The following is a 25,040-nucleotide window of genomic DNA, read 5'->3' as shown; positions in this document are numbered from 1 at the left end:
CAATTTTTCAACCATTTCGGATAGAGGATAGTTGTAGAAGATTAAAAATCACTGACAAATCTTAGAGGTGCAATGACTTGGTAACTCGCTCATAAGCTCTTTCTTCAATTTTTTTTTTTTTTCCTGTTGGCCAATGGGACAAATTGCCGGTTGACAATAGATTTGAAAAGAATACCAGAACCATCAATTCACGAAATTGAAAAATTAATAACCAAATAATCACCTTGGCATTACTACATAATACTTGGCCTATCTGAACGAATTCTAGGCTTATTCAGGTATGGTTTTCAAAAGAGAAACCCTGCTGCTCAGAAAAAAACTAAACCAGCCAAATAGTTCACATCGCTTCTAACCGAATAAAATATAGACAACCAACTATGAACAAGCATATAAAAACGTTCAAATCCACCTACTATATACCATGTATGTCAAACGACGAAAGCACACCCAAATTGATTCCTACTATATACCATGTATGTCAAATGACGAAAGCACACCCAAATTGATTCTTAGTTGCCTTGCACAATAGAGCTAACAAGTAACCATTGAAGCTTATAGACGCCGCACCTCCAACTTCATAGTTCGTATTAGGACTTTACTGGTGAGTTGAATTTCCTTGAAGGAGACCATCTCTTATCTGTGAAGCAATGTCTTTCACAGCACCAGGTCCGTGTGGGATGAAAACCGAATTGGACTTTGAAGATGCACCGATCTCTTTCATTGTATCGAAGTACTGGGTCACCAGAACCATATCCATGACATCCTTTGATGATGTCCCAGGTACATTCTCAGAGAAAGCCAGCACGCTGTCTCTCAGCCCGTCCACAATAGCCTGGCGCTGCCTTGCTATGCCAAGCCCTGACAGATATTTGGACTCTGCCTCTCCCTCAGCTCGCTTAATCTGTAGTATCTTATCTCCTTCAGCTCTCTCAGATGCAGCCAACCTCATCCTAGCAGCTATTAATCACAGAAAACATGAACATATTAGTCGTCTGCAGTTTTAGGAGAAAAAATAGGATACATAATGTCCCCAGAGACAGGTAATATGGTGCAATTGTTCAAAGCAAGAAATTTTATTAGAGGTGCTCATGTTAGCACAAGTAATATTCCCACAATGCGTAGGCAAGCAAAGACTCCACTAATCCCCAAATCATACTGATGGCGAAAAATAAAGAAGCATCTGTATAAAACCAACTTCCAGGATTCCCATTTGATTAATAGTTCTAAAAAGAAATAAATTATAACTATATGACAAGTTAATTCTTATTTGTGATGAAAGCAGATAAACAAATATGACTATCAAAAGAAAATGCATTCTATGTATGTGCATTCACTATATTTACCTGCATTAATCTCATTCATCGCTCTCTTCACATGCTCATCTGGTTCGATATCCACAATCAATGTTTGTACTATCTCAAACCCATAATGTGACATGGCCTGCATAAACCACAACAAAAACAGTTACCAAAATGATACATGTTCTGCATTTGAATTCTAATCCAAACAACAGCGGATAGATCCATACCTTTTCAAGTTCTTCTTCCACAGCTTTGGCGATATCATTCTTCTGTTCAAAGGTTGAGTCTAGATCCAACTTTGGAACACTTGCCCTAATAACTGAGCAGAAAAAAGAATTCAATGAATTCTGAAGGTGCATTGTTAAACGATTAATGTCTAAACTCTAAAATACGCTCCTCTCCAAGGTGAAAGGTAAGATGACATGTAAATAAGAATTAGCTAGAGGTTCAGTGCAAACCTCAAGCCTGACAAATATTCTGCACCTAAACTTAAACCATAATAATGCAAATAAAAAATTATTAAATTGCAATCTCCATTTTCATACTCTCCTTGAAGGTAAAATGGTCCGGTTTATGAATAGTTCCAATTAAGAAAGAGGGAAACGCCAACAGTAAACTTATAACAATTTTCACAAGCTGTGCTAGCTATCTTTGTGATAAGTGATCATTCAAAACACAAGCTACAATGAATACCTGAATTCTTACACATGCATAAAATAAAAAAACAAACAACTTACAAAATTATGTCATTAACAAATCCGTACCATCAAAGACATAAGACTGGATCTGCCCCCTGGTATTGCTGAGCTTGTAGAAGGCATCTGAAGCTTTGTCAGCTAAAGCTCGGTATTGAATAGAAGCAACCACAGTAACAAAAACGTTATCCTGAAGACATACCATAATTCAGAATTGGCATATAAACTGAACATCATAGTTTTCCTAATTTGTTTGTCAGCAGGAGTACTAAGAGATGCATACATAGTGCGTGCGAAGTGCTTACTCTGTGTATATAAGGTTATAGCAATCTTTTGTGTTTAAAGGAAATTGAAAACAAACCTTGGTCTTCGTTTCACAGCGAACATCCAATTGCTGCACTCGTAGAGAGAGATGACCAGCTATTGCGCTACCCAAACACCAAGGCAAACAATGACAACCAGGTTCGAGCACATCATCAAACTTCCCAAAAGTTTCTCTTATTGCAACAGTAGACTGGTCCACCTGGACACAACCAAGGCACTGTCCCATTTTCTGATTCTGCCAAAGACAGTAGAAACAATGGTCATCAAATGCTGAGTAGCAGTACAGTTTTTTTCTTGCATAGTCAACAATTCTCCAAAAATTGTGTCAACATTAATAAAAACACATGCTACTGAATCAAATGAGTGCTAATATTTTGCCACAAAAATTCGACTTCCAAATGTAATTGCAATCTTGCAACAAAGAAAATTTATGTAACTTCTACATAAATCAACAAAAGGACAACTGTGTATTATCCTTTCTAGTTCATATTTAGAAAGGAACTAATACCCAGCTGGAATACATTTAAAGAAAATCAAAACCTGTGATTGCTAATACCCAGACACTGGTTTTATATGATTCAAACTAGAAGACATCTATCACACAATTGATGAGGACACATTAATACAGATTCATAGCTGTGTATGTATAGTTCTGAAATGAGGTACTGATTTAAACAAAACTTTTCTGAGCTACCAGTGTAGTAGGAACGATCAACCAAACATGTGGAGAATGTAACGGAAGGAACCACACAAACATAAAACTTGAATTGTTTGGCCCAAAGAATAAGGAGCAAACTGAAGGTGCATCTCAAACCATTGCTGCCACATCAATAATCATAATTAAATAAAGTAACGATGATTCTCAAACTTCTGTTATGCATACAACCATTAAGTAATAGTCAATGTAAACACTAGTTTCAAAGAGAAACATCACAAAAATGAACCCGATGATTAATTCAATAAAACTCAAGTCAAGATTATCTAGTTTCTAGGCCAAAGTAATATGTGGAAAAGATTTTTTTTTTTTTTCTTTGTAAGAAAACAATGACGACTATGATTTTAGTAAACAGAACTAACCACTTTAAATTTGAATTTCCACTCAAACAAAAGTTTATACAGGAAAGGCCTGCTTAGGAAACTTATATCTGAGTATACAATACTTGGTGCAGAGCTTGACAAGTGCTGAATCAACACGTTACAAAACAAAATATAAACCCTTTCCCAGTACGCACTCAGAAAAACATATAAGTACATAATAGCATAGATGAGCCACCAAATGGAGCAATTGACTAACTGCTTCAACACTGAATTGATCAAGGGGAGTAGGCATATTAGAAACTTAAAACCTTAAAAGTACTATACTATCCTCCATAAAATAACAACAATATATGCTAAAACGGGCTGTAGCACTTGTATATTTATAACATCTCTCCAATAATTAAAATAACTCACACGAATAGTCTTATTTTCTTTTTTTTTATGAGTATTTTTGATATTCATTCAGGGATTCAAGAGCCTGAAGCAGCGTGTGTGCCGGGGAACCATAGAGGCAATATTTATATGTGTCTTGCAATATGTAATACAAAGTTATATATAAAAAGTCACAGAGAATAAAGTAAACAACCTTAAGATAAGAAAACGTAACAAACTACTGTATCAAAAACCAAAAAAAAAAAAAAACTAATAAAGTAATAGTTAAAGGCAACCTCTATTACATGTGACTAAAGCAAAAGCCAAACTGTTCTAAGATTCAAAGTGACAAAGGCATAGCGCTCGTTGTGAATGCAACTTAATCCAAATGAAACATGAAACATCAAGCACAGCAAATCATAGTAATAAATTCTCAAGCAAATTTAGCAAGGATGACACATATTTCAATTCGAAAGTAAAACTCAAATCCTTTGGAATTTCGTATTTCTCCTACTGGTTTCTCTCAGTTTCTGAAAAATTGAGAGCTGAACAGAAGGTGAAAGCGAATTTCATAGCAGAATCATAAAATTAACAGCGACATGAATTCATTTAAAATTTTGAAATTCATGCAAGACTTTCAAACACCTAGGGAAAATCGTATTAATCCTACCGATTTCTGAAACTTAAACGATACTACACTACAAAATTCAGAGCAAAACTAGAAGGAGAAGGCGAATTCCACAAAGAAAACATACAATTTAGCAACTACAACTGTGAAATATGAAAAATCACAGCGTAAATTTCAAATCAGAGTGAAAATTCATGGCTAAGGAGCTCCGAACTGTAAGCGTACCTGTTAGAAAAAAAAGAGCAAGAGAGCGAGGAAATGACGGAGAAGATTCGCAGAAGGACTGCAGAGAATTAGGCATTTATAGGGAAAGGGAAAGGGAGCGAGTGAAACGTGAGAAAAGTACTTTTACCGTGGCGGTTAAGTTGTTCCGGGGTAACTTTCGTGTGAACTATTTCCTGTGGAGGGGAAATGAAATGGTTTTATCTTGAAATTAGTTGAATTGTAAATTTATTATGTCGTTAACCGTTAGTATGATTCTGCTATGAAATGCGTAAAGGCGTTAACCGTTATTAAAATACTAAGGGTAAATTAGAGATGAATTCATGAATTAGGCATCTCAGTCTCTAATACCCTTAGTATTAGAGATGCCTAAAGGCGTTAACCGTTATTAAAATATTAAGGGTAAATTCTTAACCGGTAATAAACAAGGTAAAACGTAAGAACTATTTTGGCAAATAGATATTGATGGACCAGAGTCAATTATCAACATAAATACTTTCTATCACATTAAACAATAATTAAATGATTAGAGATAGTGTAACAATTATTGGCCTATACGGTGCCACTGCCTATATTGCAAGTTCCACTTCCACACATAAGATCTAACGATATCTAAATCTATGGCCAATAAGACTCGTACATGGGAATAGTCAATTCTTTGCATTTAACAAAAAGTATTTTCTTCAGCTCTTACAAAGCAATTGTTTGTAAGGTCACCTAATCCATTTTGTTATGAAATCTTCCGACTAGCACTCTTGAATAAATATGAGATACGACAAGAATTTTGCTTATCCGTAAATTAATATATGAATTAATCTTAGATCTCAAGCGGTCCATCTCCTCTGTATTTTGTTAACTTTGAATTCTCCATGTTGACTTGTAATGGTTTTGAGCTCTTATCCAGAATGGACGTCCTACGCAGCTCGATCTTATCGGTCTTACACTTGAGAGGGAAAGTTTTCAAAGCATGAATCAAAGAAAAATCATATACTTGTGCAAACGCCATCAGTTTCCAAATTTATTCTTAACAAATTAAACACAGATTTGCCCACCAAGTTCTTCGCTTTCGTCAACGGTCAATCACAACAGTGAGTGGATGAAGATATTTTGACAGTGCAAATGGGGACGTCTATTTCATGCTTTGTGTGCTTTCGTTTGTCTTGTTTCGTGGCCTAAGCATTAAGCGCACGAAAGTGACGAAACCCTTCACCGATAACTACCTTTCTTTTCTGGGAAGTTAGGTTTTGGTCCCAAGCAGCTTGAGAATCTGGACATATTGGGCCTGGTAACTATAGCCTATTGGGGCATCTCAGTCTTCTTGGATCCACACAAGACCTCTCCATTGGTTTCCTAGCTGTTTTCGGACGGATAAGTTTAGTTAAGTGAGGCCCACTGGATTGAGCACAAACAATCTAACAAAGCTAGACTATTGAGCCTCTACACTCACAAGTTGAGCGAATGAATAATGCAAGACGAACTATTTATCTGGTTACAATATTCATCCCATATTGACAATTAATGTGAAAAAATTACATTATTTAATAATATATTCTGATTAGTTGAGTTTTATACTACATCAGCTAATGTAAGTGATACTTAAATATGTGCTTTATCTATTAATACTATGAGAGAACATACATTTTGCTTTCCTTTTCTACTTGAAGAAGCATTGGTGTAACTCATGCTCAACCTGACTCTTCTCATGAAAAGAAAAAATTAAAAAAACAAATTCTAACCCCATGTAAAAAGTGTTACGAATCCGACCCTCTTAATTACATAAATGCACTTTCTCAATTATTTTTTAATAAATCGTCTCATTTTTACAAAACTAAATTCTAAATTTACACGTTTATCATCTGTTACATAATCATTATTTTTCTTATGAATAAATAGATCCCCTAAGTTGCAAAGAACTCGCCCTCACTTTCGGATTACTCCAAATTCATTTCTGAATTTTTAAATTCCATCCATATCTTGTTCAATCTTTTATTTTTTTACAAACTGAGCGTGTCACACGTTATAATCTGTACTCAATAATGGTCTGTAGAGAAATTCTTGCATAGGGGCTGCCGCACCACGTGGCGGTGCGGCCCTCCAATAAAAAATCACAAATTTGTCCCCATTTTCCGAAACTGCCCTTGTTTTTTAAATGTACAATACCCCAAAAACCCCCCCCCCTTCTGAACAGTGATTGGTCTGCCCCACGCAAGTCTTTCTCTCACGAAGGTCGATGGATCCATGTGGCGGCCAGACAGAGCAGGAAGCAAGCAAACGCCAGTAAACACATCGAAGAAGAGAAAGAAGATCAAAATATTCCATACCACACAGGAACAAGGTTGAAGAAGACATATGATTACCCGATTCTCCATCACCATGACCGTGTTAAGAAACTCCTCTATCTCCTCCCCATCACTTGACTCTCTCATTCCTCGCCAACCCAACAGTGTCAATCCCACCAGGAATCTCATCTCCCTCACCAAATCACCTCTTCCCCTGAATCTCAAATACTCAATCTCCACGAACAATCAAAATCTCCGCACCGTTTGTAGCTCCAAATCAGACAATGGATCCCATGACCCTTCTTCTTCTCAGGTTCTGTACATGTAGTTATATTATATAGACCCCATGATCAGTTATACATGTGTGCATGGCTAACTCATATCAAGAATCAAACGGTGTCGTGTTGCAGGGAGGTGAATCATTCTTCAGGGGAGTGTTGGCAAACATGGAGGGTGTGTACTTGAGCAGGAACCCTACAGCAAAGTCAGTGTTGGAGCTTGTTGGGTCTGATGAACAGATTAGCTATGATCATTTTGCATTTAGGACCTTTGGGGTAGATCTCTTACTTGTTCCCTCTATGTGTATTGATTTCGATCTTTATGTTCATTAGCATTGTTATTCAAGTTTGTTTTGTTATGTTCTAAAATTGGAACAATAGGTGAATGGTTACGGGATTGATTCCATGGCTAGATTTTTCTTGGATTTCGGGTACACTCCCCGGGAGGAGTTACGATTCCCGGCTAAGAAATTGAGGGCATTCTGGTTTGCTCCTCCTAGTTATACCATTTCTGATGGTGGTGCTGGTGTTAATGGGCCTTTGCCGAGAATATTTATATCTGAGCTTCTTGTAGATCAGATGAGTCCACAAACTCAGGTACATATATATATATTTTGTGATGTTATATGTTCATGGCAAATATGGTTGGGACTTGGGACTGACATAGTGATAGACATTACTATCTTTTACTTTGGCTTCTTTACATGCAATAGGAGCTTTATTATAGACATTATTATTCAGATAGAAAAAAGGAAAAGGGTATTGGAATCCACATTTACATTATTATGATGATTGATATTTTGATTCCTACTTGAACCTTTCCTATTTCAATTAGTTGAAGCTGTTTGTTTCAAAATTCAGGAGATAATCCGTAAGTACACTGATGACTCTGGTTCTGGAAATAAGTATGCTGCTCTAGCAAGTGCGCTGGGAACTTTGACGTGGGAAAAGCCGTTGTACTCAGAATTTCAGCAATTGGCTAGGTACTTAATTTTCTATGTGCATTTCTTAACGTTTACGTAAGCGAAATTGCGCATTCATGCCAAGGAGGTTGGATTTGAATGTGGTAACATAACCTGCATTATATTATCTTTTGGAATTTTAGCATTTTAGGAACTTGATCTTGATCTCCAGAGACTTATATCTGGTTAATGGATACATAGGGAGAGTGAATATGCTGCCTGGACCCTTGTCAATGGGTATGCAGTCAACCATGTCACAATCTCTGCTCACCAGCTGAAATCTAAATTGAGAGATATTAAAAGCCTCAATCAATTCATTGAGGAGAATGGGTTCAGGTTGAATTCTGAAGGCGGAATTCTGAAAGGTATGTTACATAATTGTAGCACAACAAACACGTGTCTGGAACTATCTTAGGATGAGATAATGTATAATTGTGTATGCTCTATTTTTCACTTTGATGCCACTCCAATTGTAGATTAAACCATGTTGGAAAAGAAGAGCCAAAATAAAGGAAATATGTAGAGAACGATGGCAGGATAATCAGAAACCGATACATGCGTCTTGAATCCAAAAACTGATATGTTTGTTGAGACTTTTTGCATATCGTGTGTTGCATCAATGACTTTTCGTTAGGATAAAATTGAGTTTAGGTGAAATTTCTTGAAATCTCTTGTATGGCATATGTGTTCCAATGCTGATTATGACCATATTGCATTTTCAACTTTGGAAATGTTGATGTAATGACTACTTCTTCCATTAACAGTGAGCCCCGATGGTCTTCTGCTGCAAAGTTCAACTGTCGCAGATCCAGTTAATTTCCAATTTAGGGATGGTCAAATTGAGTCGGTCCCCTGCTCCTACATTGAGTTTGCTCAACGCCTGGTGCTGCCCCAATACAGCAATCTACCAAGCAACGAGGTAACTATAGTCCTCAAGTACTCAACCTTGTATCCCTCTGGGTTGTTTTTTTTAATGCACAAGTATGAACAATTTGAAATACAACTACCACAGGTTAAGGAGCATCACAGGCGAGATGGCTTTGAGGTTGGTAACGCGGACAAGATCTTTGAGAGCACATCAAAGGAGCAGCTGACCAGGAGGGCTGCATGACAGACTTGGTAAACAACTGCATACTACCAAGGCTAGATCGGTTTCACTCTTCATGAAGCACCAAAAATAATAACCTCTTCTGGGATTAATCTTTGGTACAAGAAGCAAGGCTGACATACTAATTAGCTACTTATGCTCCAACATTAGAGAGGTTGAAGCATGTAAATGTATTTTCTAGATATATTTAATAAATGAACGCAGGTCCTATGATTTGCTCCATTGCAAAATAACTCTTTCGTTCTTTTAAGACCATGGGAGGGCAATTGTCCAAAATCAAAAATGAAATTATAAAAAATAAATAAAGAATAATAATAATAATAAAATGAAATAGAAATGCTGGAAAGCTTAGAGCTTTGGCATCAGTAAAACTTGTGGAACAAGATGATGATGATGCAGAGTACTGTTCAATAACTCCAGCTTATCGGCACATGATGTGGCACCAGATTCCGATAAGGTATTTATTTTATTTGGTGAAACATGATAAGGGACACTCCATTTTCATTTATTTTCTTCATCTAATGCTATCTGATTGTGATGGCACTAAATTTTATCCAAGTTAAAGAATCACGGCAAAACGGCAAAAAAAAGAGACGTGCTATATTCATATATTTGAAGCTGCCAAACCTGAAATCATGAAATTGACCAAATTGATGATGAACTTGGGTAAGAAATAGATCAGAAGTTGACTATGAAACAGGGACTTGTATTAATCGAAGGAATAAGATGACAAAGGATACAATGTAAAGGTAGGTAACAATCTTGGTAACCAATATGACATAAGACATTTTGCTCGATAAGCCGCACCTGCCTTTACATTTTCCCTACCCGGAGGTCACCCCTCTAAACATAACATCAAGCAAACATGTCTCTCTGTTGCCTTTTCAGTTGTCCAGGAACAAATGATTTAACAGATGACACATCTATACTGAGGAAGAAGAGAGAAAAAATAAATGGGAAAATGAATGCTGACTAGCGGTGGGAAATGATACAGACAGCTGCCAACCCTACCTTAAGTTTTTCCATTAGGTTTCGGAGATGGATGGGGAAATTGATGGTGATATGGAGAAGCATGGGAGCCATTTGGTATTGATAGGCTCCTGTGCCCATTCCTTGTAAGCAATCCTCCTTGTGTTCTGACACCACTTCTGGTATTCGGACTGGATCCAACTCGGTCACCTTGCATGGTCTGGAAATAATATGATGAGCTTGCCATATCCTTAAGGTTTGGCAATGGCTTTAATGCTTCAACAACATCGCTCATTAGGGGCCTTGCTTTTGGATCTCGACTAAGGCAATGGGCAGCTAGTTGTGCAGCTTTCTGTACACCTTTTATTGAAAAGTGACCTTCCAGCCGAGGGTCTATTAATCGGTAGAATCTTCTTCTATCTCCTAGATGTGGTCGAGCCCATTCCACAAGGTTATGTTCACCATTAGGTCGATTTTTGTCCATAGATCTTCTGCCTGTCAGCATCTCAAGTAAAACTACGCCAAAACTATAGACATCACTCCTCGATGTAAGATGTCCTGCAACAAATATACCAGTGAATCTAATTGGACTTCAACAAGTCTCGCAAGATATTGCATGTATCAAACAAGTAATACACTACAGGATAAGCGGTCATTGCATTTACAATTGCAGGACCTAGCTACTATATAGACAACAGACGCAATAACAACGCACACCAAGCTAGGTAAGATGAATAGATAAATTCCATCTTGATGGAAACCAAATGTTTCTTTAAGTCACTATGAATATGCACAATATGCAGACAATCGCTGAGAGGAAAATAGACGATTCAGGGTAACTTCACATACCAGTCATTACATATTCTGGAGCTGCATAACCATAAGTTCCCATCACACGTGTGGAGACATGAGTTTTATCACCCTCCGGGCCATCTTTGGCAAGTCCAAAATCAGAAAGTTTGGCATTGTAATCCTGAAAACAGCTGTTCATTAGAAAGATGAATGATGCTAGGGAGAATGTTCAGTTTGTCAAAGTGTTCAGCACATACTGCATCCAATAAGATGTTGGAGGTTTTAAAGTCACGATAAATCACAGGTCTTTCTGCCTCCTCATGAAGAAAAGTAAGACCTTTTGCCGCACCCAATGCAATTTTCATTCTAATAGACCATGGAAGAGGCAAGGACCCTGCATATAATAGATGTTATCAGAATACTGAAAGAAAATACTCCTAAATAGGTGAAATGAACAAAAATTATATTGTCAAAAGAGCAGTTACTTACTCCTAAATAGGTGGTTCTCCAAGCTCCCTCGAGGCATGAACTCATACACTAGCAGCCTTTGATCATCTTCAATGCAGTATCCAATAAGTTTTACCAAGTTTGGATGGACAAGGTCACCAAGGAAATTTACTTCAGCCTGTCACAAAGGAAGCCGAACAAAATTCCATGATTAAAAACATCATAGGCAGAGAGAGCCAAAGGTTAAAAAGTGAATAATTTAAAAGTTAGAGGAACATGTCCAAACCAGCCATTCTTTATGACCCTGAAGCCCATCATGATTAAGAGTTTTAACCGCAACAGTAAGTCCTGTGCCAGGTTTGACTGGAGCAGTTCCATTTTCTTCTATCCACCCCTTGAACACACAACCAAAACCACCTTCACCAAGAAGACTTTCAGGTCTGAAATTTCTTGTTGCCAATTTAAGATCGTTAAAAGCAAATTTTCGCAACCTTGAAGCAACTTTAAGTTCCTCTTCAAATTTTGAAGTGGATGCATTACTTTCTGTGTTACTAGTGGTTGAGTTAGACACTGCAGTAGCCGTCGGTTGGTCTCTGCTTGTATCATTTGTAGATTTGATTTCTGCAAAACCAAACGAAAAAGACAATGGCAATACATTAGACTACTGAAACAGAAGAATGGGTTTCTTATGAAAGTAAGGAAAAAAAAAATTGCACTGAGTTGCAAACACGTCACAATAAGCAAGTTTCAATCACAGATAGAATTTGTGTAAGAACTTGACTAGAAGAATCCACATTGCACAGGAAGATAGACCAACTTGTGTAGTTGATAAGATTCTCAGGAACCCAACACAAAATATAATCTAAATGGAAAAGATTTAGCTATGATATATCTTGGTAAGTGCTAATAGGGAGACCATCTAAACTAGTCACCATAACCGACAGCCATCTAAATAGGCCATTTATTTTCGAAACCAGTTTATATCTACTCTTTCATGCCTAACTGGCTAATTGAATGAGCACTCTTCTAACCTGTGTCCTGTTGAAGATATTCCTATCCCAAAATCTATCCTCTAACAACAGCTATATCAACCAGACAATTTTCACTATTTTGCTCATTACGTACAATCTGGACTCAAGATATTGTTACCCAGCTATAGGAGATATTGTAATAGGAGATAGTATACATGGATATGTCTTAATCTCAAAAGCAAGCTCACATGTTTCTTTGAGAATCATGAAGCTTATAGCCATCAATCAGCTCTCCTCTCGTAAGAGATCAAAAGGACCTCACTTGGGTCTCAGCAAGCTCACATGTTTCTTGCAGACATACTCTTTACAAATTCTGGGAATTTTCATATACTTGATTAAAAGCAATCATGAGTATAGATGTAAACCACTTGATCACAATTAATGTGATTGCTGATTTTGTGAATATACATTCTTAGTCAACTGTCTTCAATGCTATTGTTTAGGCTCAATTTACAATTCATTGTACTATAAAGACCCAACTCCAATGCATGAAAAATACACACAACAACCAACTTCTACAGACCATGGTGATAATGCAGCCGACTTACGGATGCCTCTAGCAGAAATGGCAGTGTTACCAGTAATTAGTTGTAAATTACTTGCACTCCTGTGTAAAGTTATAACTATGGCAAACAAGCTATGACTGACAAGGGAAGAACTGTTTACAGTGCGCAAGCTAAAAGAAAAACAACAAACCAATCCCGAAAACACATCTGAACACGAAAAATTGCAGCATAACAGCTAGTAAAAAGTGACTCCAAGAAACACAGAAAGTTACCACAGTGAGTACTGGTGCCACTAATTGAGCTATCAACTTTGGATCTTGAAGAAATGCAGCTCCCAAAAAACCTCAGCCTTAGCCAGCACCCAGTCTCCTCTTCCTCCACATCATCATCATCATCATCCACTACCATCTTCTTCTTCCTCCTCCCCTTGGATTTGCTTATATCCCAAGACTCCACTTTCACTTTCCCATTCTCAGCTTCCAAACCCATCTCTCACAAACCCTATAGGCCTAAACAATGAAACCCAATTACCATTAAAAGCCCCAAAACCACCAACCTTCCCACCACCACAAAAAACCAGTCAAACTGCCTCAAGCTCTCTACACAACCCACATAAAAAAATAACCCACCAAAAGCTCTCAAATTTCAAACCTTCGTTCCACACCCAACAAAATTTGGTTCAAAAAAAGATGACCCAGTTGAGAAAAGAGGTAGATCACAGAGAGAGAAGATCAAACAAAGATGGCAAACCCTTGTAAAAAGCTCCAAAGTTGATCAGCCTTGTGAAGAAAACAACAAAAACCCAAAAGAGAAAGTGTCAGTTTCCAACAGATAGAGCAAACAAAACTCAGTTTATCCCACAAATGTCTGCTCAAAGATGCATAAATCTCAGAATAAGACTACTTCCCTTCCCCACAATCTGACCAGTTTAAAGTTGGGTGTGAAAAATTAAAAAATTAACAAAAATAAATAAATGTTTTTGCCAAAAAAAAAAAAATATATATATATATATATATCGTTATAAACTTACAAATCTAAAATAGTACTCAGAATAATTCACACACTCTCTCTCTGTCTTCTTTCTTTTCTATTTTTAATTCAAGTGAAGACTACAAAAAGGCAAAGGGAGCTGCCCGGAGAAAAAGGGCAGTGGTGTGGCTGCCCTGAGTGCCCCTATGTCGCTGGCCGTACGAGGTGCTTTGGGAAAGGAGGACGGTGGGGGAGGGGCAGTTCGGTCAGAGAGAGAGAGAAGTGGAGAAAAAAGAGGGGACAGTCCGGGCAGGAGAGAGAAAGACAGGGCGGGACCCATTGTGATGGTGAGGTGTCTGGGTTGTGTGGGCGGACGTGAACGCGCGCGTCAGGGTTGATGTCATCGGTTCGAGCCTGCAATTAGCAAATGCATGATCTCATTTCCTCTTGTTTCTTATTATGCTATCGGAGCCGCTCGTTTAAACGACAGTTTTTAAGGAAATGTAAAAAATAAGTGTATGTTTGTGCATCTAACTAACGGCTAAAAATTAAATTTACGGTTTTAAGTGATTATAATTTTGACATTTAAATTTTATATTTATAGTTAAAATTAATTTGATTTTGTTATATTGAAGAATTGTTTTAAATTTTGTCTTCTTTTGGTATGATATTTTCAGTGAAGAATTTTGATGAGATTTTTTTTTTTTTTTTTTGAGAAGAAAGAATTCTAAAGAGATGAAACCTATAATATCGTAGTCGGTTATGACTATTAGTTGTCATACACGGATTATTGAAGTCGTTTAACAAAAAAATTTCTTCAATAAAATATGAATATTTTTATCACAGTCAATTTTATATCAGTCTTTAAAATAAGAATTTTTGCCCTACCAGTACTGAAATATCATTAAATTTCTTAGTCGGCAAATGTTCTACCACGTACTGTCCAAAGATAGTTTGCAATATTGTGAAGCAAATGTTCCACTTTTATATCTAATTATAACACGTTTAGTTTGTATTACATAATTTCTGATGATTGGCACCATTATAAAAAGTGATTGGGTAAGGTTATGCCACCCTGCCCTAATCATGCCAATAAGGTAATGCCGTAATCATGCCATTAAGGTAACAAACTGAAGACCAGCACCTATCAGCCTGCATTTTCTGGCATTGTCTTATATTTTATTTAAGATAAGAAAAAAAATTTAAATGAAAAGTGTCTCACATAACACATAACAAGATATTATTGTTTACTTTATCATATAGCACTTCTATATTTTATACATTTGCGAGAAGACTTTGGCACCTCACACTTAAGAAATCAATTATACATTTTGTATTTTAAATGGGATAATCAAAATCAAATATATAATATTAATTGGGAGTCAAATTCTCAAATGAGTGGGAATTCCAACTAAACAAAGCAGGGTGACTTTCCCACGAAAAAAAAAAAGCTAGGTTAACCTCTCTGCCTGTTGTTACTTGGGATCTTGCTGCTGGATGACTACAACAAGTATCTGCAGGCAAGGATGCTGGTAGTTGCATTAAACTTCTATACATACCAAGCTATATAGGTAATACCTGTTATGCAAGAAAATGATACTCCATCAGAACAACAAAGTAATTCTAATAGTTAAGCACTTAATTTCGAGGGAGGAATTGCGGAGAGGAAAAGAACAAAACCTGCATAGATAGCAACCTTAGCGTCTTTTCTGTCTAGTCTCTTTTCTCCATATGCATTGCACTATGATTACCAGAAGGAACTGATCTTTCATTTTGTCGAGATTTTCAAGTGTCTCCAGGACCTCTTGATCACCAAGCTGCCAAAAACACCCCAAAATCCCACAATGAATCCCAGTGTACGTGATGCTTACATACAGTCCTTTATATCCGGAACCATATATCCTCATCATCATCATCTTCTTCTTCTTCTTCTTCTTCTTGTCCCGGATCATCATTATCCGATGTTGAGCATTGTGTTGGCAATGGCGCCCCACAAAGTCCCGAGTTTCCTTTATACATGGCAGGGTCATTGAAGGGCTGGAATTGGTTGGCTGATGGAATTGGCCCTGACAAGTTGTTATAGGACAAGTTCAATTTGCTCAGAAAAGTCATGGAGGTCATGCTGAGAGGAATTGGACCGTGAAGATGGTTACTTGAGAGGTCAAGATCGAGTTTCTAACAGCTGTAACTTTCCTATACCCTCTGGGATATTTCCTGTCAATTGGTTCGGAGATAAACTCAAGCTACCCAAATAGGAAAGATTCGTTATCTCTTCTGGTATTTCACCCCATAGATTATTGCTTGAAATGTCTATGCTGTTTACAAGCCTTAAGAGATAACTGGCATATTCATATCCTACTCCTTTTACATTTAGGTCCAGATGCTGAAGATCATGGTAGGGCCTGTTCATGCTTGAGGTTGAGAATGACTCATACTGTAAGGTTAACTGTTTCATATGTTCCAAATTGCCAAGGCATCGAGGGATGAATCCCGAAAGATTATTCTGAGAAAGGTTTAGAACATGAAGATAAGGGAGGTTTCATATCTGTTGAGGAATACTTCCGGTGAATCTGTTGGCTCCGAGAATTAATACATACAGATTTTTTCCAATCCATGCTGCAGGTATATATGCTTCCTGACAATTTGTTCCCTCCAAGATCAAGCGTAAACAGTCTTGTACAGTTTTGAAAGGACTGGTCAATCTCCCCTGAGAGATTGTTGTTGCTTAATCTCAGCCAGGACACTGAAGATAGTTGTGAGCACATGAAGCGTGGAATTTGACCAGATAGATTGTTGTTGGAAAAATCTACGGTGCTAGTCATTACTAATCTGGGGATGGTTCCAGACAGATGATTCCTTGAGAGATCAATCGAAACCAATTTCTTGAGTTTTGTTATGGAAGTGGGGATGCTACCAATCAGGTTATTCCTAGCTAGAAAGATCTAGGGTCACCACTCACCATCTTTGGCATCTCCTAGCCAATGCAATGAGGTCCGGAAAATCTATTGTTTGCCAAGCTGAGCTCCGTTACATTTTGCCAAAGTGGAAGAGAACCCTCCAAGAAGTTGTTATTCAAATTAACGTATGCTCCAACACAAAAATTTACTGTGCTTGGAAGGCGTCCTCTCAATTGATTATCAGAGAGATCCACAGTAAACCACCAATCATAATAAGATTGTGACATTTTCCAAAACCAATCAGGTATTGCATCTGAAATTCCAACGTTTGAGAAATTTATTTCATGGAGGAAACTCTGATATCTGAGCCACATTGGAAAAGCGGGATTCATCAGTTTGCAATCACTGGTGGAGAGAAACAATAGATTGAAGGCAGGAGTCCAGTCAAGACTGACATGGAAAACCAAAGAGTTTGTGGAAGACAGAGAAAAACTTATCAAACTAGAGAGATTGTGAAGATGAATTTCAGATATAACACCTTCCCATGAACCACCCGAGACTCCCAGAGTAGCAATGCTCTCAACTCTGAAAGTTGTCCGATACTTTCTGGGATGGTGCCATTCATCATGTTGTTGAAGGCCAGGTCCAGGACCTGCAAATGTGACAGATTTCCTATTGTGGCTGGGAGAGGACCCGAGAATGAGTTCTTTCTGAACCCAAGACTTTCCAAATATTTAAGGGATCCCAAGATTCAGGCAGTGATCCATGGAGATTACTTGACATGAAATCTAGCACTTCTAAGCTACTATTACTGCATGTAGACAAAGCCTCAACAAATTGTTGTACATCCATACATACAGAATTATATGATAGGTCTAGAGTCTGCAAACTGCAATGTTTATTTTTCCATGCACTTTCAGGAAGGGAGCCAATAAGTCTAGAACTAGAGAGACATACTGTGACAAGGGTACTGATATTGTACAGCCACTGAGGAAAAATGAAGAGTTGAAGTAGTTATCTGGGAGTTTTAAAGCCCAAGAGTGATGCGAAATTTAGATATGGAAGTCTGTGGGAGGTGGTGATGATGAGAAAAAGTCAAGTCCAACTCTAGCAGTGAAGGAAGCTTATTGATAGCCGGAAGCCAATCAGCTGATGCCATGCTACGGTTCACCTCTGCCAAATTGAGGTATTGCAAGGAAGAGAGACTAGAGACCCAATTCAAATCCGAAACCCACAAGGACCTTTCCCCTAATAGTGCATCTGAAGTGAGAGCAAGATGTACCAAGTTTGACAGATTCCCAAGATGAGGAGGGACCATTCCGCTAAAAGATGAGCTGGATAGGAATTCCATTGAACTTGTTGTGACTCAGGTCCAAGTAATTCAAGTATGTCAAGTAAAGAAGAATCTAACTCACCCCCTAAGCATGCCATCGTGAAAGGTTTCATACTCTGTATACAGCAGCAATAGCTGAGGTCAAGCTTGACAACATTGCCGGTTTGGTTGCAGCAACCTACGCCCAGCCAGCTGCAGCAGTCTTCTCCAACCCAAGAAGAGAACTTATGCATGTAAAGGGTCTTCCAGGCCTTGTTTGAATTTAAGGAGTGCCTTCCTCTCCTGCTCAATGCAAGCTACTTTGAAACTATTGACACCAGATCTTGTGGCTTCAAGGAAATCGAGCATTCAGTAAACAAAAGAAGGATAAAAAGAAGTTGACAGGAGGCTCTATTGCTGATGCAGCTAATGCTAGCCATATCGTTTGTCCCTGATTAAACAGGTAACAAAGTTAACTTGTTGGCTGAATTGGAAGTGCTGCTAAATTGGATCAAATTCCTTTGCTTTTAGTGAAAAGAGTTATCATTGAATTTCGCAACCTCCGCAGAAAAATATGCTTAATAGTTCATACTTGGTTTTTCGTCTTTGTTTTCTGGCGCTAATTCGACTTGGTCAAGTAATATTGCATATTTGGATAAACTGTCAGCAGCAACAGTTTGCACGGACTTCTGTAATTACTTGCTCTCCGTCTTGAGGCCTCCAATTGATTTCATTTGCAAAATTTTAGGTTTTAGTATATGGAACACACCTATTAGCTGAGGACTTCTTCAAAGCTGTACTCTCCGAGGCTCTGGCCATGACATGACTCATGCCTGTGATATAAACTTGATGTTGAAAGTTAAACTACCTATATGATTTGTATATAATGGGACACTTCTACATTTTATGAATTCGTGACGAGACGTGGGCGGCAACTCACACTAATCAGAATTTATCAAAACATAGTAAACAGAATCAGGAGAAATAAAAAAGAAACGTAAAAGTCAAGCCAGTGTCATGTAACTGAATGAACAGGTGTATAACTTTTCTGCATTAATCGATTACATTTCACACAAGTAAAGATTCATCTACAAAGAATACAGTCTCTCCCAATAAGGGGTATGCTATAAAAATCCCTATTCTCAAATCCCGGATTACAACCACATACTGTGAGGTTGTATTGACATGACAATTTTAACTGAACAAAGCAAGGGAAACCTCAGTGCCTGTTGTTGAGAGCCTGATGCTCGATGACTACAGAAGTTGACACTTCAATACGAATGTGGAATGAAATGCATGTTGCACGGGATGTTTCTTAAAGAATCCCCGAGGAAATACTGGAAGTGGCATTAATCTTCAGCGAGTGCTCAGGTATGTAAGTACGACCTGTTATGCCAGAAAATATTACCCTCCATCAGAAGAAGAAATCTATAGTTGCGTTTTGGCACGTAATTAAGGGCAAAAGTTTTCACAGGTATATAATGTTATGCAGTCAAATGGATGACCTATAATCTGCAGTAGAAACAGGGGGATAACTACCTTTTTCCTTGACATCAATCTGAAGAGTGTCCAGCGTAATTATGCCATCGGTCAATGGAAGTAGCTCAAGCTTGATGGTGGCCGTAGATTGGGAGGGAACACATCTAACATGACCATAGAAGATTATAATAATTGGAATAACCATGAACATAAACAAAACAAAACGAGACAGGGGGTTGAAGTATTACCCTAGTGGAACTCTACTCTGAAGCCACAAATGTGTACAACCTAAACCAGCACTAGGAACAACATCAGATACTGGAGAAGCTTGTTCATTAGAAGAAGCTTGTTTCTGATTTTTCAATATAGAGGGTGCTGAGTTCAGCCTCTGCATTGTAGAGTTATGTCTCTCGGCAGTTGTTCTTCCTGTAAACCCAGGAAAACCAACAAATGGACTCATTGGAGAAGAAGGTGAAGAATTCAAGGATACGACTGAAGGTGGCGAAGTAAATGAAGCCGGGGCAAGAACCGTCAGAGATAGATCTTCAGTTGTTAAGTTTGAAGCCTGGAGAGTTAAGACCTGACCAATTGAAAAGTTTAGATGAAACCTACTTCACAAACATTAAAAAAAAAAAACAGAGGACAGCTCCCACATACACATATGATACAAGCTATCAGTATATGAAACCTGAACAGGAAGTTGGGAGACTCCAGCATTTGGTGCACTAGATTGTCCAGACATTTCAGACGCAACAGATATCATAAGATCCCTTGAAATACGCGGTCGCCAACTTGTTGGCTGTTTAAAAAACAATCTTGACTCTGCAGACATACATAAAAGAATCACAATTAAAAACAACATACTCAAATTCCCTATATATGGTAAACTAAAAGGAATATAATTACCCGTGTAGTTGCACCGACAGGATACCATAATTGCATACTGGTCAGCAGTTGAAGCAGCTTTTCCTTCAGCAGTCTTCAATGCTAGACGTGAACTTGATGCTGCATTTCCAGCCTGTGCTAGTGATTGTTGAGTGCTTCTATCACCACCAGTCTTGAAATTCTTCCACAGGGTTGTTGCTGGTTTAAGAATAAAAGAATGCTCTTCACCTCTCCTGTCACAAGAAATTCTAGTGAGATCAAGAGAAAGAAATAAGCTTAAGATTCCAAAACTAAACAAACAAACAAAAAATGTCTAAATTAAAGATTCCCATGATAGTAGTGAACATCAATTTCACAATGTTTACAATAGCAACCTTAATAGCTACTGGTTAGCTACTGCTCTCTAGGTCTTAATCCTGATATCTACTCTGACAGGTTTCAGTGGACTATGTTACGTATTTTTCCAACATTTCTTTATTCATGCAAGTCAAATTCAAGACCCACAAAGACATGAACCTCCAGCCTCAAGCTTCTGTCTCCCTTTATGACTCATTGTTGCTGGATCCGCCTCCCAAGGCAATATCTATTATCACAGAATGAAGGTGAACATTTTCTGTGCACAAGGTGCGCATTGTGTTGTGTGAAAACCTGCCAACGAGTTAGACAGAGATTGTTTCCCTATGCCAATTTGGTGTCAAAGCAGATGCAAGCTGTTATTCTTTTTTTCTGTTAGTCTTTAAGCTTTTTCAACTGTCCTAGGATTGTGCCTACACTTGTGCATATAAAGGCATTACTCCTACACTTGTACAGACAACTTGACCCCAACTCCTTGGCATTTGCAACTCATATAATGTCCAAAGTCCTAACCCTAGTTATATATTTCAATTAAGATTTAGAAAACACAAAAAATAGAATTTTTAGGAGTAACAAAAAAGATTGCAGTGTTACTGTGTGATAAAAATGAATTCTTAAATGACACCAAGACATAACAATAACCTGAGTGCTAAATTTGGTAAACTATGGTCACTTCCTGCTTCCACACATACAATTGGTAACGATACGGACTGTCCACCTTTTGAAGCCTCCTCAGAGACAATCGTTATAGCATCTACATACACCACAATATTTGGTGCATGTGCTGGAGAAACATTCTGCAATACATATTGACAACTTCAGTAGGATCTTGAGATTAAAGATTAAAAAACATGCCATTCTAAAGAATGATTGGATACTATGAAACTATCATAAAAAGAACGCATATTCAACAAAAAAACTAAAAACAATTTTTTGTTGGCAAATTACCAGTTAACCCAAAAAAGAAGAAGAAAAGAATGCACATTCAACAAAAAAACTAGATCTGGTAATATCATTGTTCACACCTTTATCTGGACACAGAGAAGGTCATCTGTATTGCAGTCCGCAGCAAAAGAATGAATTTCTACAGGTTGTATGATTTCAAGTTTTCTCCTCCATCTTCTTCCTGGTGTATAGATGCCTTCCAATCCACAACGAACAGAAAATCTTTCGCGCTCCAATGACACACCTCGAAAAGATAAAAGCCCGTCGTAACCAGCTTTTTGACTCTTCAAGAGCTTCAGAGATGAAAACTGATCCCAGTCTTCAAGATCAAAGCTTGGCTTAGAACCGGCGGCTTTAATAGGTGCAGGTGGTTGTGTAGTATTTTGTGGTAGTGATGACATGGAGTAACTTCTAAAATGGGAGAAAATCTGAGAACCGGATGTGGGCTTTTGAGGTGTGCCACCAATTCCTGGATTGGAAGTTAAAGGAGGAGATAAAGGACGAGCTGGAGGAGGAAGTACGTTATCCAAAGGAAGCAGCCATTTTAACAACTCTCCACATGGGTCCGGATTTGCATAAACCAAGTTCTCCTGAGCCTCTGTAGACAAACTTCTCTCACGGTACTTCTCAAACTGAAGAATCTCAATAACAGGGTCATTCAAAAAATCTACACCAACATTCACCTGTAAAAGAACCTGCACCCTTCCAAACAAGAAAATGAAATGAGAATAAATGATTGTAAAGACAATTTAACAAGTAAGAGGGAAAAAAGAATTCAAAAAACTGGAAGGTATCGAAAAGCAAAACAGCAGCAGATAAACCCCCCCCCTCTCTTTCCAGCCAGGTCCCCATTTAATATAAATGTGTGTGTGTGTACATATAGAAAAATAAAACAAATGACCTAGAAGTTTCACTACACGTACCACTATGTCTCCATTAGAAAGAGAGCAACACTTGACATTATTTCTTGCTACACCGCCAGAGACGTTGGGATCAAAATTTCCTTTATCAACAATGGCATTGAGTTGAGACACTGCACTTTTCTGGGTTCCATTTTCCGTGGCCTCTGGACCATCCATCTCAGAAGATTCTGAAGACTTCTTAGAAGAACCCTTTTTTGACCAAAGGGACTCACCTGACTCCGCAATCCTAACAAAAAAATGAGACCTCTCAAATCTTTGCAATAATATTTCAGTTTGTCTTTTGTGATCCTCCATTCGAAGAAGGGATTCACTAGCAGAAACATCCTTCTGTGGATCAGTCTTCTCTTTTGACAGGGTTTCACCATTTTGATCTGTACCTTGACTATCAGGACTACTTTCTCCTTTTCTTGACAATGTATCATTTTCATCTTCCACATTCCCATTTTGCTTCGTTGGGCTTTGCTTTAAGCCATTTTTATTCATAGCTGCAGCTAATTTAAAAGGAGTAATAATTTCTGTATCCTGCTTACATGCTGACAGCAATGCAAGGATATGAACTTGTTCACCTGAAAATAATATAATAATAATAGATTTCAGGTCATATTAGCTACTGGTATATTCTCCCATGTTTGGGAAAATACATGTCAAGAATGAAAGAGAGAGAGGAGATTCAGGAAACAGCTACCGGGAAAAACAAAGGAGCGGTCCATAGAGCGTAATGATTGTATATCCGGTGCATCATTCCAATTATCGGGGAGTTCTTCTACAAGAACAAAACGAGCCTTAGAAATACAAGACTATATCACAACAATGCTACAGTGTACGTAAGGAATATAAGTACCCACTGGACCGTGTTATTTACATATTAGAACTCACTTTATGTGCATCCATAAGTGTCCTCGCTACACCGAATATCAATGTATACAAAGTCTGTGTAACTTACTGTATGGAATCGCAATCCATCCTTCCTCATCCGAAACGTCATGATGCTTTGCTATAACAGATGAGTCGTTCTTTGCACCAGCGCCATGTTCAACTCCGGATTCATTTTCTCGAACGTGATCAGCAATTGCAGAATACTGTGGATATGAATCTTCAGCAATTAAACCCTCCAGAGTTGGTCCTGCTGGTTTCGGGGGAAGCTGCGCCTCTGGAGGTGGTTCATAAACGGCCGGCTGCGGCTGCTCAGCAGCAGCCGGTACACGTTGTACATGTTGACTAGATATTCTAAATAAATTCATGGTCCCGCCGAAACAAAAAGCGCCTGAAAATCACTGCCAATGTCATTCCATTTCTAAAAAGGATTACTCTAATACAAGTAAATGTGTGTGTTTCTAGCTACAAACCTCTGAAGCCGGTGTTCTAATCAAATCGATATGTGATCTATATGGCCGAAACCTAACACCAAAAGCTAATGGCTGCTAAATTTTCGATACGAGAATTCTCCATTACTTCCTCAACAACACTACAGTCAGTAACTGAACTAACTTATCACAACATGATGTGCCTGATCCTAATGCGCATCACCATCTAATATGAACTCCGGAAACAAACTTGATCAAAAAGCTAAAGCACACTACGAATCTCACACTCTTGTATAAGCAACCAAACAATCAAAGAATATCACAATCAAATTCGTTCCATGGATTTAGCATTGAAATTTGAAAATCAACATTCCAGTGGCGAATCCACGATGATTAGGTTGGCCCTGGGTACTCATATATCAGAAACGAACTTACCCGAAATCCGGTCGTCTTTTTTGAACCTTAGCGGCGATCCCGAGCCTGAAACCTGTGCAAGTTGAAAGCCCTAATTAATTCTCCGATTATGAAAGCTGCGAGCGGAGGAGGACGACGAGTCGTCTAGGATTCGTAGGCGGTGGAGGCCGTTAGAAGTCAGAAGTGGGGAGGGAGACTGTGAAAGCTGTAATTGTGGTACCATCATAACGGTTGTTGTATCAACGAATAAAGAGAGGTGCAAATATTGTTTTTACACTAGTGAGATTATTTTTCATAAGAAATGTAATTGGCAAACTAAAAATTATTAACAGTTTTTTACCCGACACTAACTACTATTTGGTCTCATGACATTAGTCTCTTATTAGTGAGCAATTGTCATTTCACCTCACAGATCTTTTTGGACTAAATACTCGTTACTCCTCATATTTATGCATGAAAAACAGTTTAGTCCAAAATTTTAAAATTAAACAATTTAGTCCTTATTCTTTATAATTCTCACACAACAGGTCCTAAAATAACTATTATACCCCTCACTTTTTATTTTTTTATTTTTCTCTCTTTTTATTTTTTATTTTTTGGCCTCTA

At 38.0% G+C, this 25,040-nt stretch overlaps 5 protein-coding genes across 8 annotated transcripts; 1 reads left to right on the top strand and 4 right to left on the bottom strand.

Annotated features, from left to right (window-relative positions):
• Positions 1–187: 187 nt before the first annotated feature.
• On the bottom strand, positions 188–4,734 carry LOC133713200 (hypersensitive-induced response protein 2). 3 transcript variants are annotated; one of them, XM_062139320.1, is made up of 6 exons: positions 4,584–4,734; positions 2,358–2,555; positions 2,066–2,186; positions 1,529–1,620; positions 1,344–1,440; positions 188–957 (listed from the first exon to the last, which is right to left on the bottom strand). In XM_062139320.1, the coding sequence occupies exons 2-6, from the start codon at positions 2,544–2,546 to the stop codon at positions 596–598; spliced, it is 861 nt and encodes a 286-aa protein (XP_061995304.1). In that variant the 5' UTR covers positions 2,547–2,555; positions 4,584–4,734; the 3' UTR covers positions 188–595. The 3 variants fall into 3 exon arrangements, with proteins under 3 accessions (XP_061995304.1, XP_061995305.1, XP_061995303.1); XM_062139321.1 differs by having other exon boundaries at positions 4,486–4,617; XM_062139319.1 differs by lacking the exon at positions 4,584–4,734 and adding an exon at positions 3,015–3,145.
• A 2,083-nt stretch (positions 4,735–6,817) lies between these two features.
• On the top strand, positions 6,818–9,440 carry LOC133709211 (2-oxoadipate dioxygenase/decarboxylase, chloroplastic-like). Its single transcript, XM_062134874.1, has 7 exons — positions 6,818–7,172; positions 7,270–7,413; positions 7,519–7,734; positions 7,999–8,120; positions 8,301–8,464; positions 8,864–9,018; positions 9,112–9,440. Exons 1-7 carry the CDS (start codon positions 6,930–6,932, stop codon positions 9,208–9,210), a joined length of 1,143 nt encoding a protein of 380 aa, XP_061990858.1. The 5' UTR covers positions 6,818–6,929; the 3' UTR covers positions 9,211–9,440.
• A 452-nt stretch (positions 9,441–9,892) lies between these two features.
• On the bottom strand, positions 9,893–14,013 carry LOC133709210 (serine/threonine-protein kinase PBL34-like). The gene is made up of 6 exons (XM_062134873.1): positions 13,225–14,013; positions 11,702–12,036; positions 11,458–11,593; positions 11,226–11,362; positions 11,026–11,149; positions 9,893–10,734 (listed from the first exon to the last, which is right to left on the bottom strand). The coding sequence occupies exons 1-6, from the start codon at positions 13,439–13,441 to the stop codon at positions 10,220–10,222; spliced, it is 1,464 nt and encodes a 487-aa protein (XP_061990857.1). The 5' UTR covers positions 13,442–14,013; the 3' UTR covers positions 9,893–10,219.
• A 1,789-nt stretch (positions 14,014–15,802) lies between these two features.
• LOC133711081 (receptor-like protein 46) lies at positions 15,803–16,331 on the bottom strand. Its single transcript, XM_062137252.1, has 2 exons — positions 16,121–16,331; positions 15,803–15,987 (listed from the first exon to the last, which is right to left on the bottom strand). Exons 1-2 carry the CDS (start codon positions 16,329–16,331, stop codon positions 15,803–15,805), a joined length of 396 nt encoding a protein of 131 aa, XP_061993236.1.
• A 2,817-nt stretch (positions 16,332–19,148) lies between these two features.
• On the bottom strand, positions 19,149–24,659 carry LOC133709209 (uncharacterized). 2 transcript variants are annotated; one of them, XM_062134871.1, is made up of 11 exons: positions 24,456–24,659; positions 23,660–23,980; positions 23,402–23,479; positions 22,717–23,282; positions 21,874–22,488; positions 21,491–21,645; positions 20,516–20,727; positions 20,298–20,431; positions 19,858–20,189; positions 19,670–19,773; positions 19,149–19,516 (listed from the first exon to the last, which is right to left on the bottom strand). In XM_062134871.1, the coding sequence occupies exons 2-11, from the start codon at positions 23,955–23,957 to the stop codon at positions 19,446–19,448; spliced, it is 2,565 nt and encodes an 854-aa protein (XP_061990855.1). In that variant the 5' UTR covers positions 23,958–23,980; positions 24,456–24,659; the 3' UTR covers positions 19,149–19,445. The 2 variants fall into 2 exon arrangements, with proteins under 2 accessions (XP_061990855.1, XP_061990856.1); XM_062134872.1 differs by lacking the exons at positions 19,149–19,516; positions 19,670–19,773 and having other exon boundaries at positions 20,021–20,189; positions 20,267–20,431.
• Positions 24,660–25,040: the final 381 nt, after the last annotated feature.

The sequence above is a fragment of the Rosa rugosa genome, chromosome 5, assembly GCF_958449725.1.
Source record: "Rosa rugosa chromosome 5, drRosRugo1.1, whole genome shotgun sequence".
In the NCBI taxonomy this organism is placed as follows: Eukaryota; Viridiplantae; Streptophyta; class Magnoliopsida; order Rosales; family Rosaceae; genus Rosa; species Rosa rugosa.
This window is presented reverse-complemented; position numbering and strand designations above follow the sequence as displayed.

Excerpts from the sequence above, each read along its gene's own strand:
- LOC133709210 (XM_062134873.1), bottom strand. The coding sequence starts at position 13,441 with ATGGGTTTGGAAGCTGAGAATGGGAAAGTGAAAGTGGAGTCTTGGGAT. Across the intron at positions 11,363-11,457 it reads GGAGAACCACCTATTTAGGA|GGTCCTTGCCTCTTCCATGG; the intron begins GTAAGTAACTGC and ends TATTATATGCAG. Across the intron at positions 11,150-11,225 it reads CCAACATCTTATTGGATGCA|GATTACAATGCCAAACTTTC; the intron begins GTATGTGCTGAA and ends AGCTGTTTTCAG.
- LOC133709209 (XM_062134871.1), bottom strand. The coding sequence starts at position 23,957 with ATGAATTTATTTAGAATATCTAGTCAACATGTACAACGTGTACCGGCT. Across the intron at positions 23,480-23,659 it reads ATGGATTGCGATTCCATACA|AAGAACTCCCCGATAATTGG; the intron begins GTAAGTTACACA and ends TTGTTCTTGTAG. Across the intron at positions 19,774-19,857 it reads CAGAGTAGAGTTCCACTAGG|ATGTGTTCCCTCCCAATCTA; the intron begins GTAATACTTCAA and ends TGGTCATGTTAG.
- LOC133713200 (XM_062139319.1), bottom strand. The coding sequence starts at position 3,077 with ATGTTTGTGTGGTTCCTTCCGTTACATTCTCCACATGTTTGGTTGATC. Across the intron at positions 1,621-2,065 it reads CCAGTCTTATGTCTTTGATG|TTATTAGGGCAAGTGTTCCA; the intron begins GTACGGATTTGT and ends TTTTCTGCTCAG. Across the intron at positions 1,441-1,528 it reads TGGAAGAAGAACTTGAAAAG|GCCATGTCACATTATGGGTT; the intron begins GTATGGATCTAT and ends TGGTTTATGCAG.
- LOC133709211 (XM_062134874.1), top strand. The coding sequence starts at position 6,930 with ATGATTACCCGATTCTCCATCACCATGACCGTGTTAAGAAACTCCTCT. Across the intron at positions 8,121-8,300 it reads GAATTTCAGCAATTGGCTAG|GGAGAGTGAATATGCTGCCT; the intron begins GTACTTAATTTT and ends ATGGATACATAG. Across the intron at positions 9,019-9,111 it reads GCAATCTACCAAGCAACGAG|GTTAAGGAGCATCACAGGCG; the intron begins GTAACTATAGTC and ends CAACTACCACAG.
- LOC133711081 (XM_062137252.1), bottom strand. The coding sequence starts at position 16,331 with ATGAACAGGCCCTACCATGATCTTCAGCATCTGGACCTAAATGTAAAA. Across the intron at positions 15,988-16,120 it reads GACAGGAAATATCCCAGAGG|GGCCAATTCCATCAGCCAAC; the intron begins GTATAGGAAAGT and ends ACAACTTGTCAG.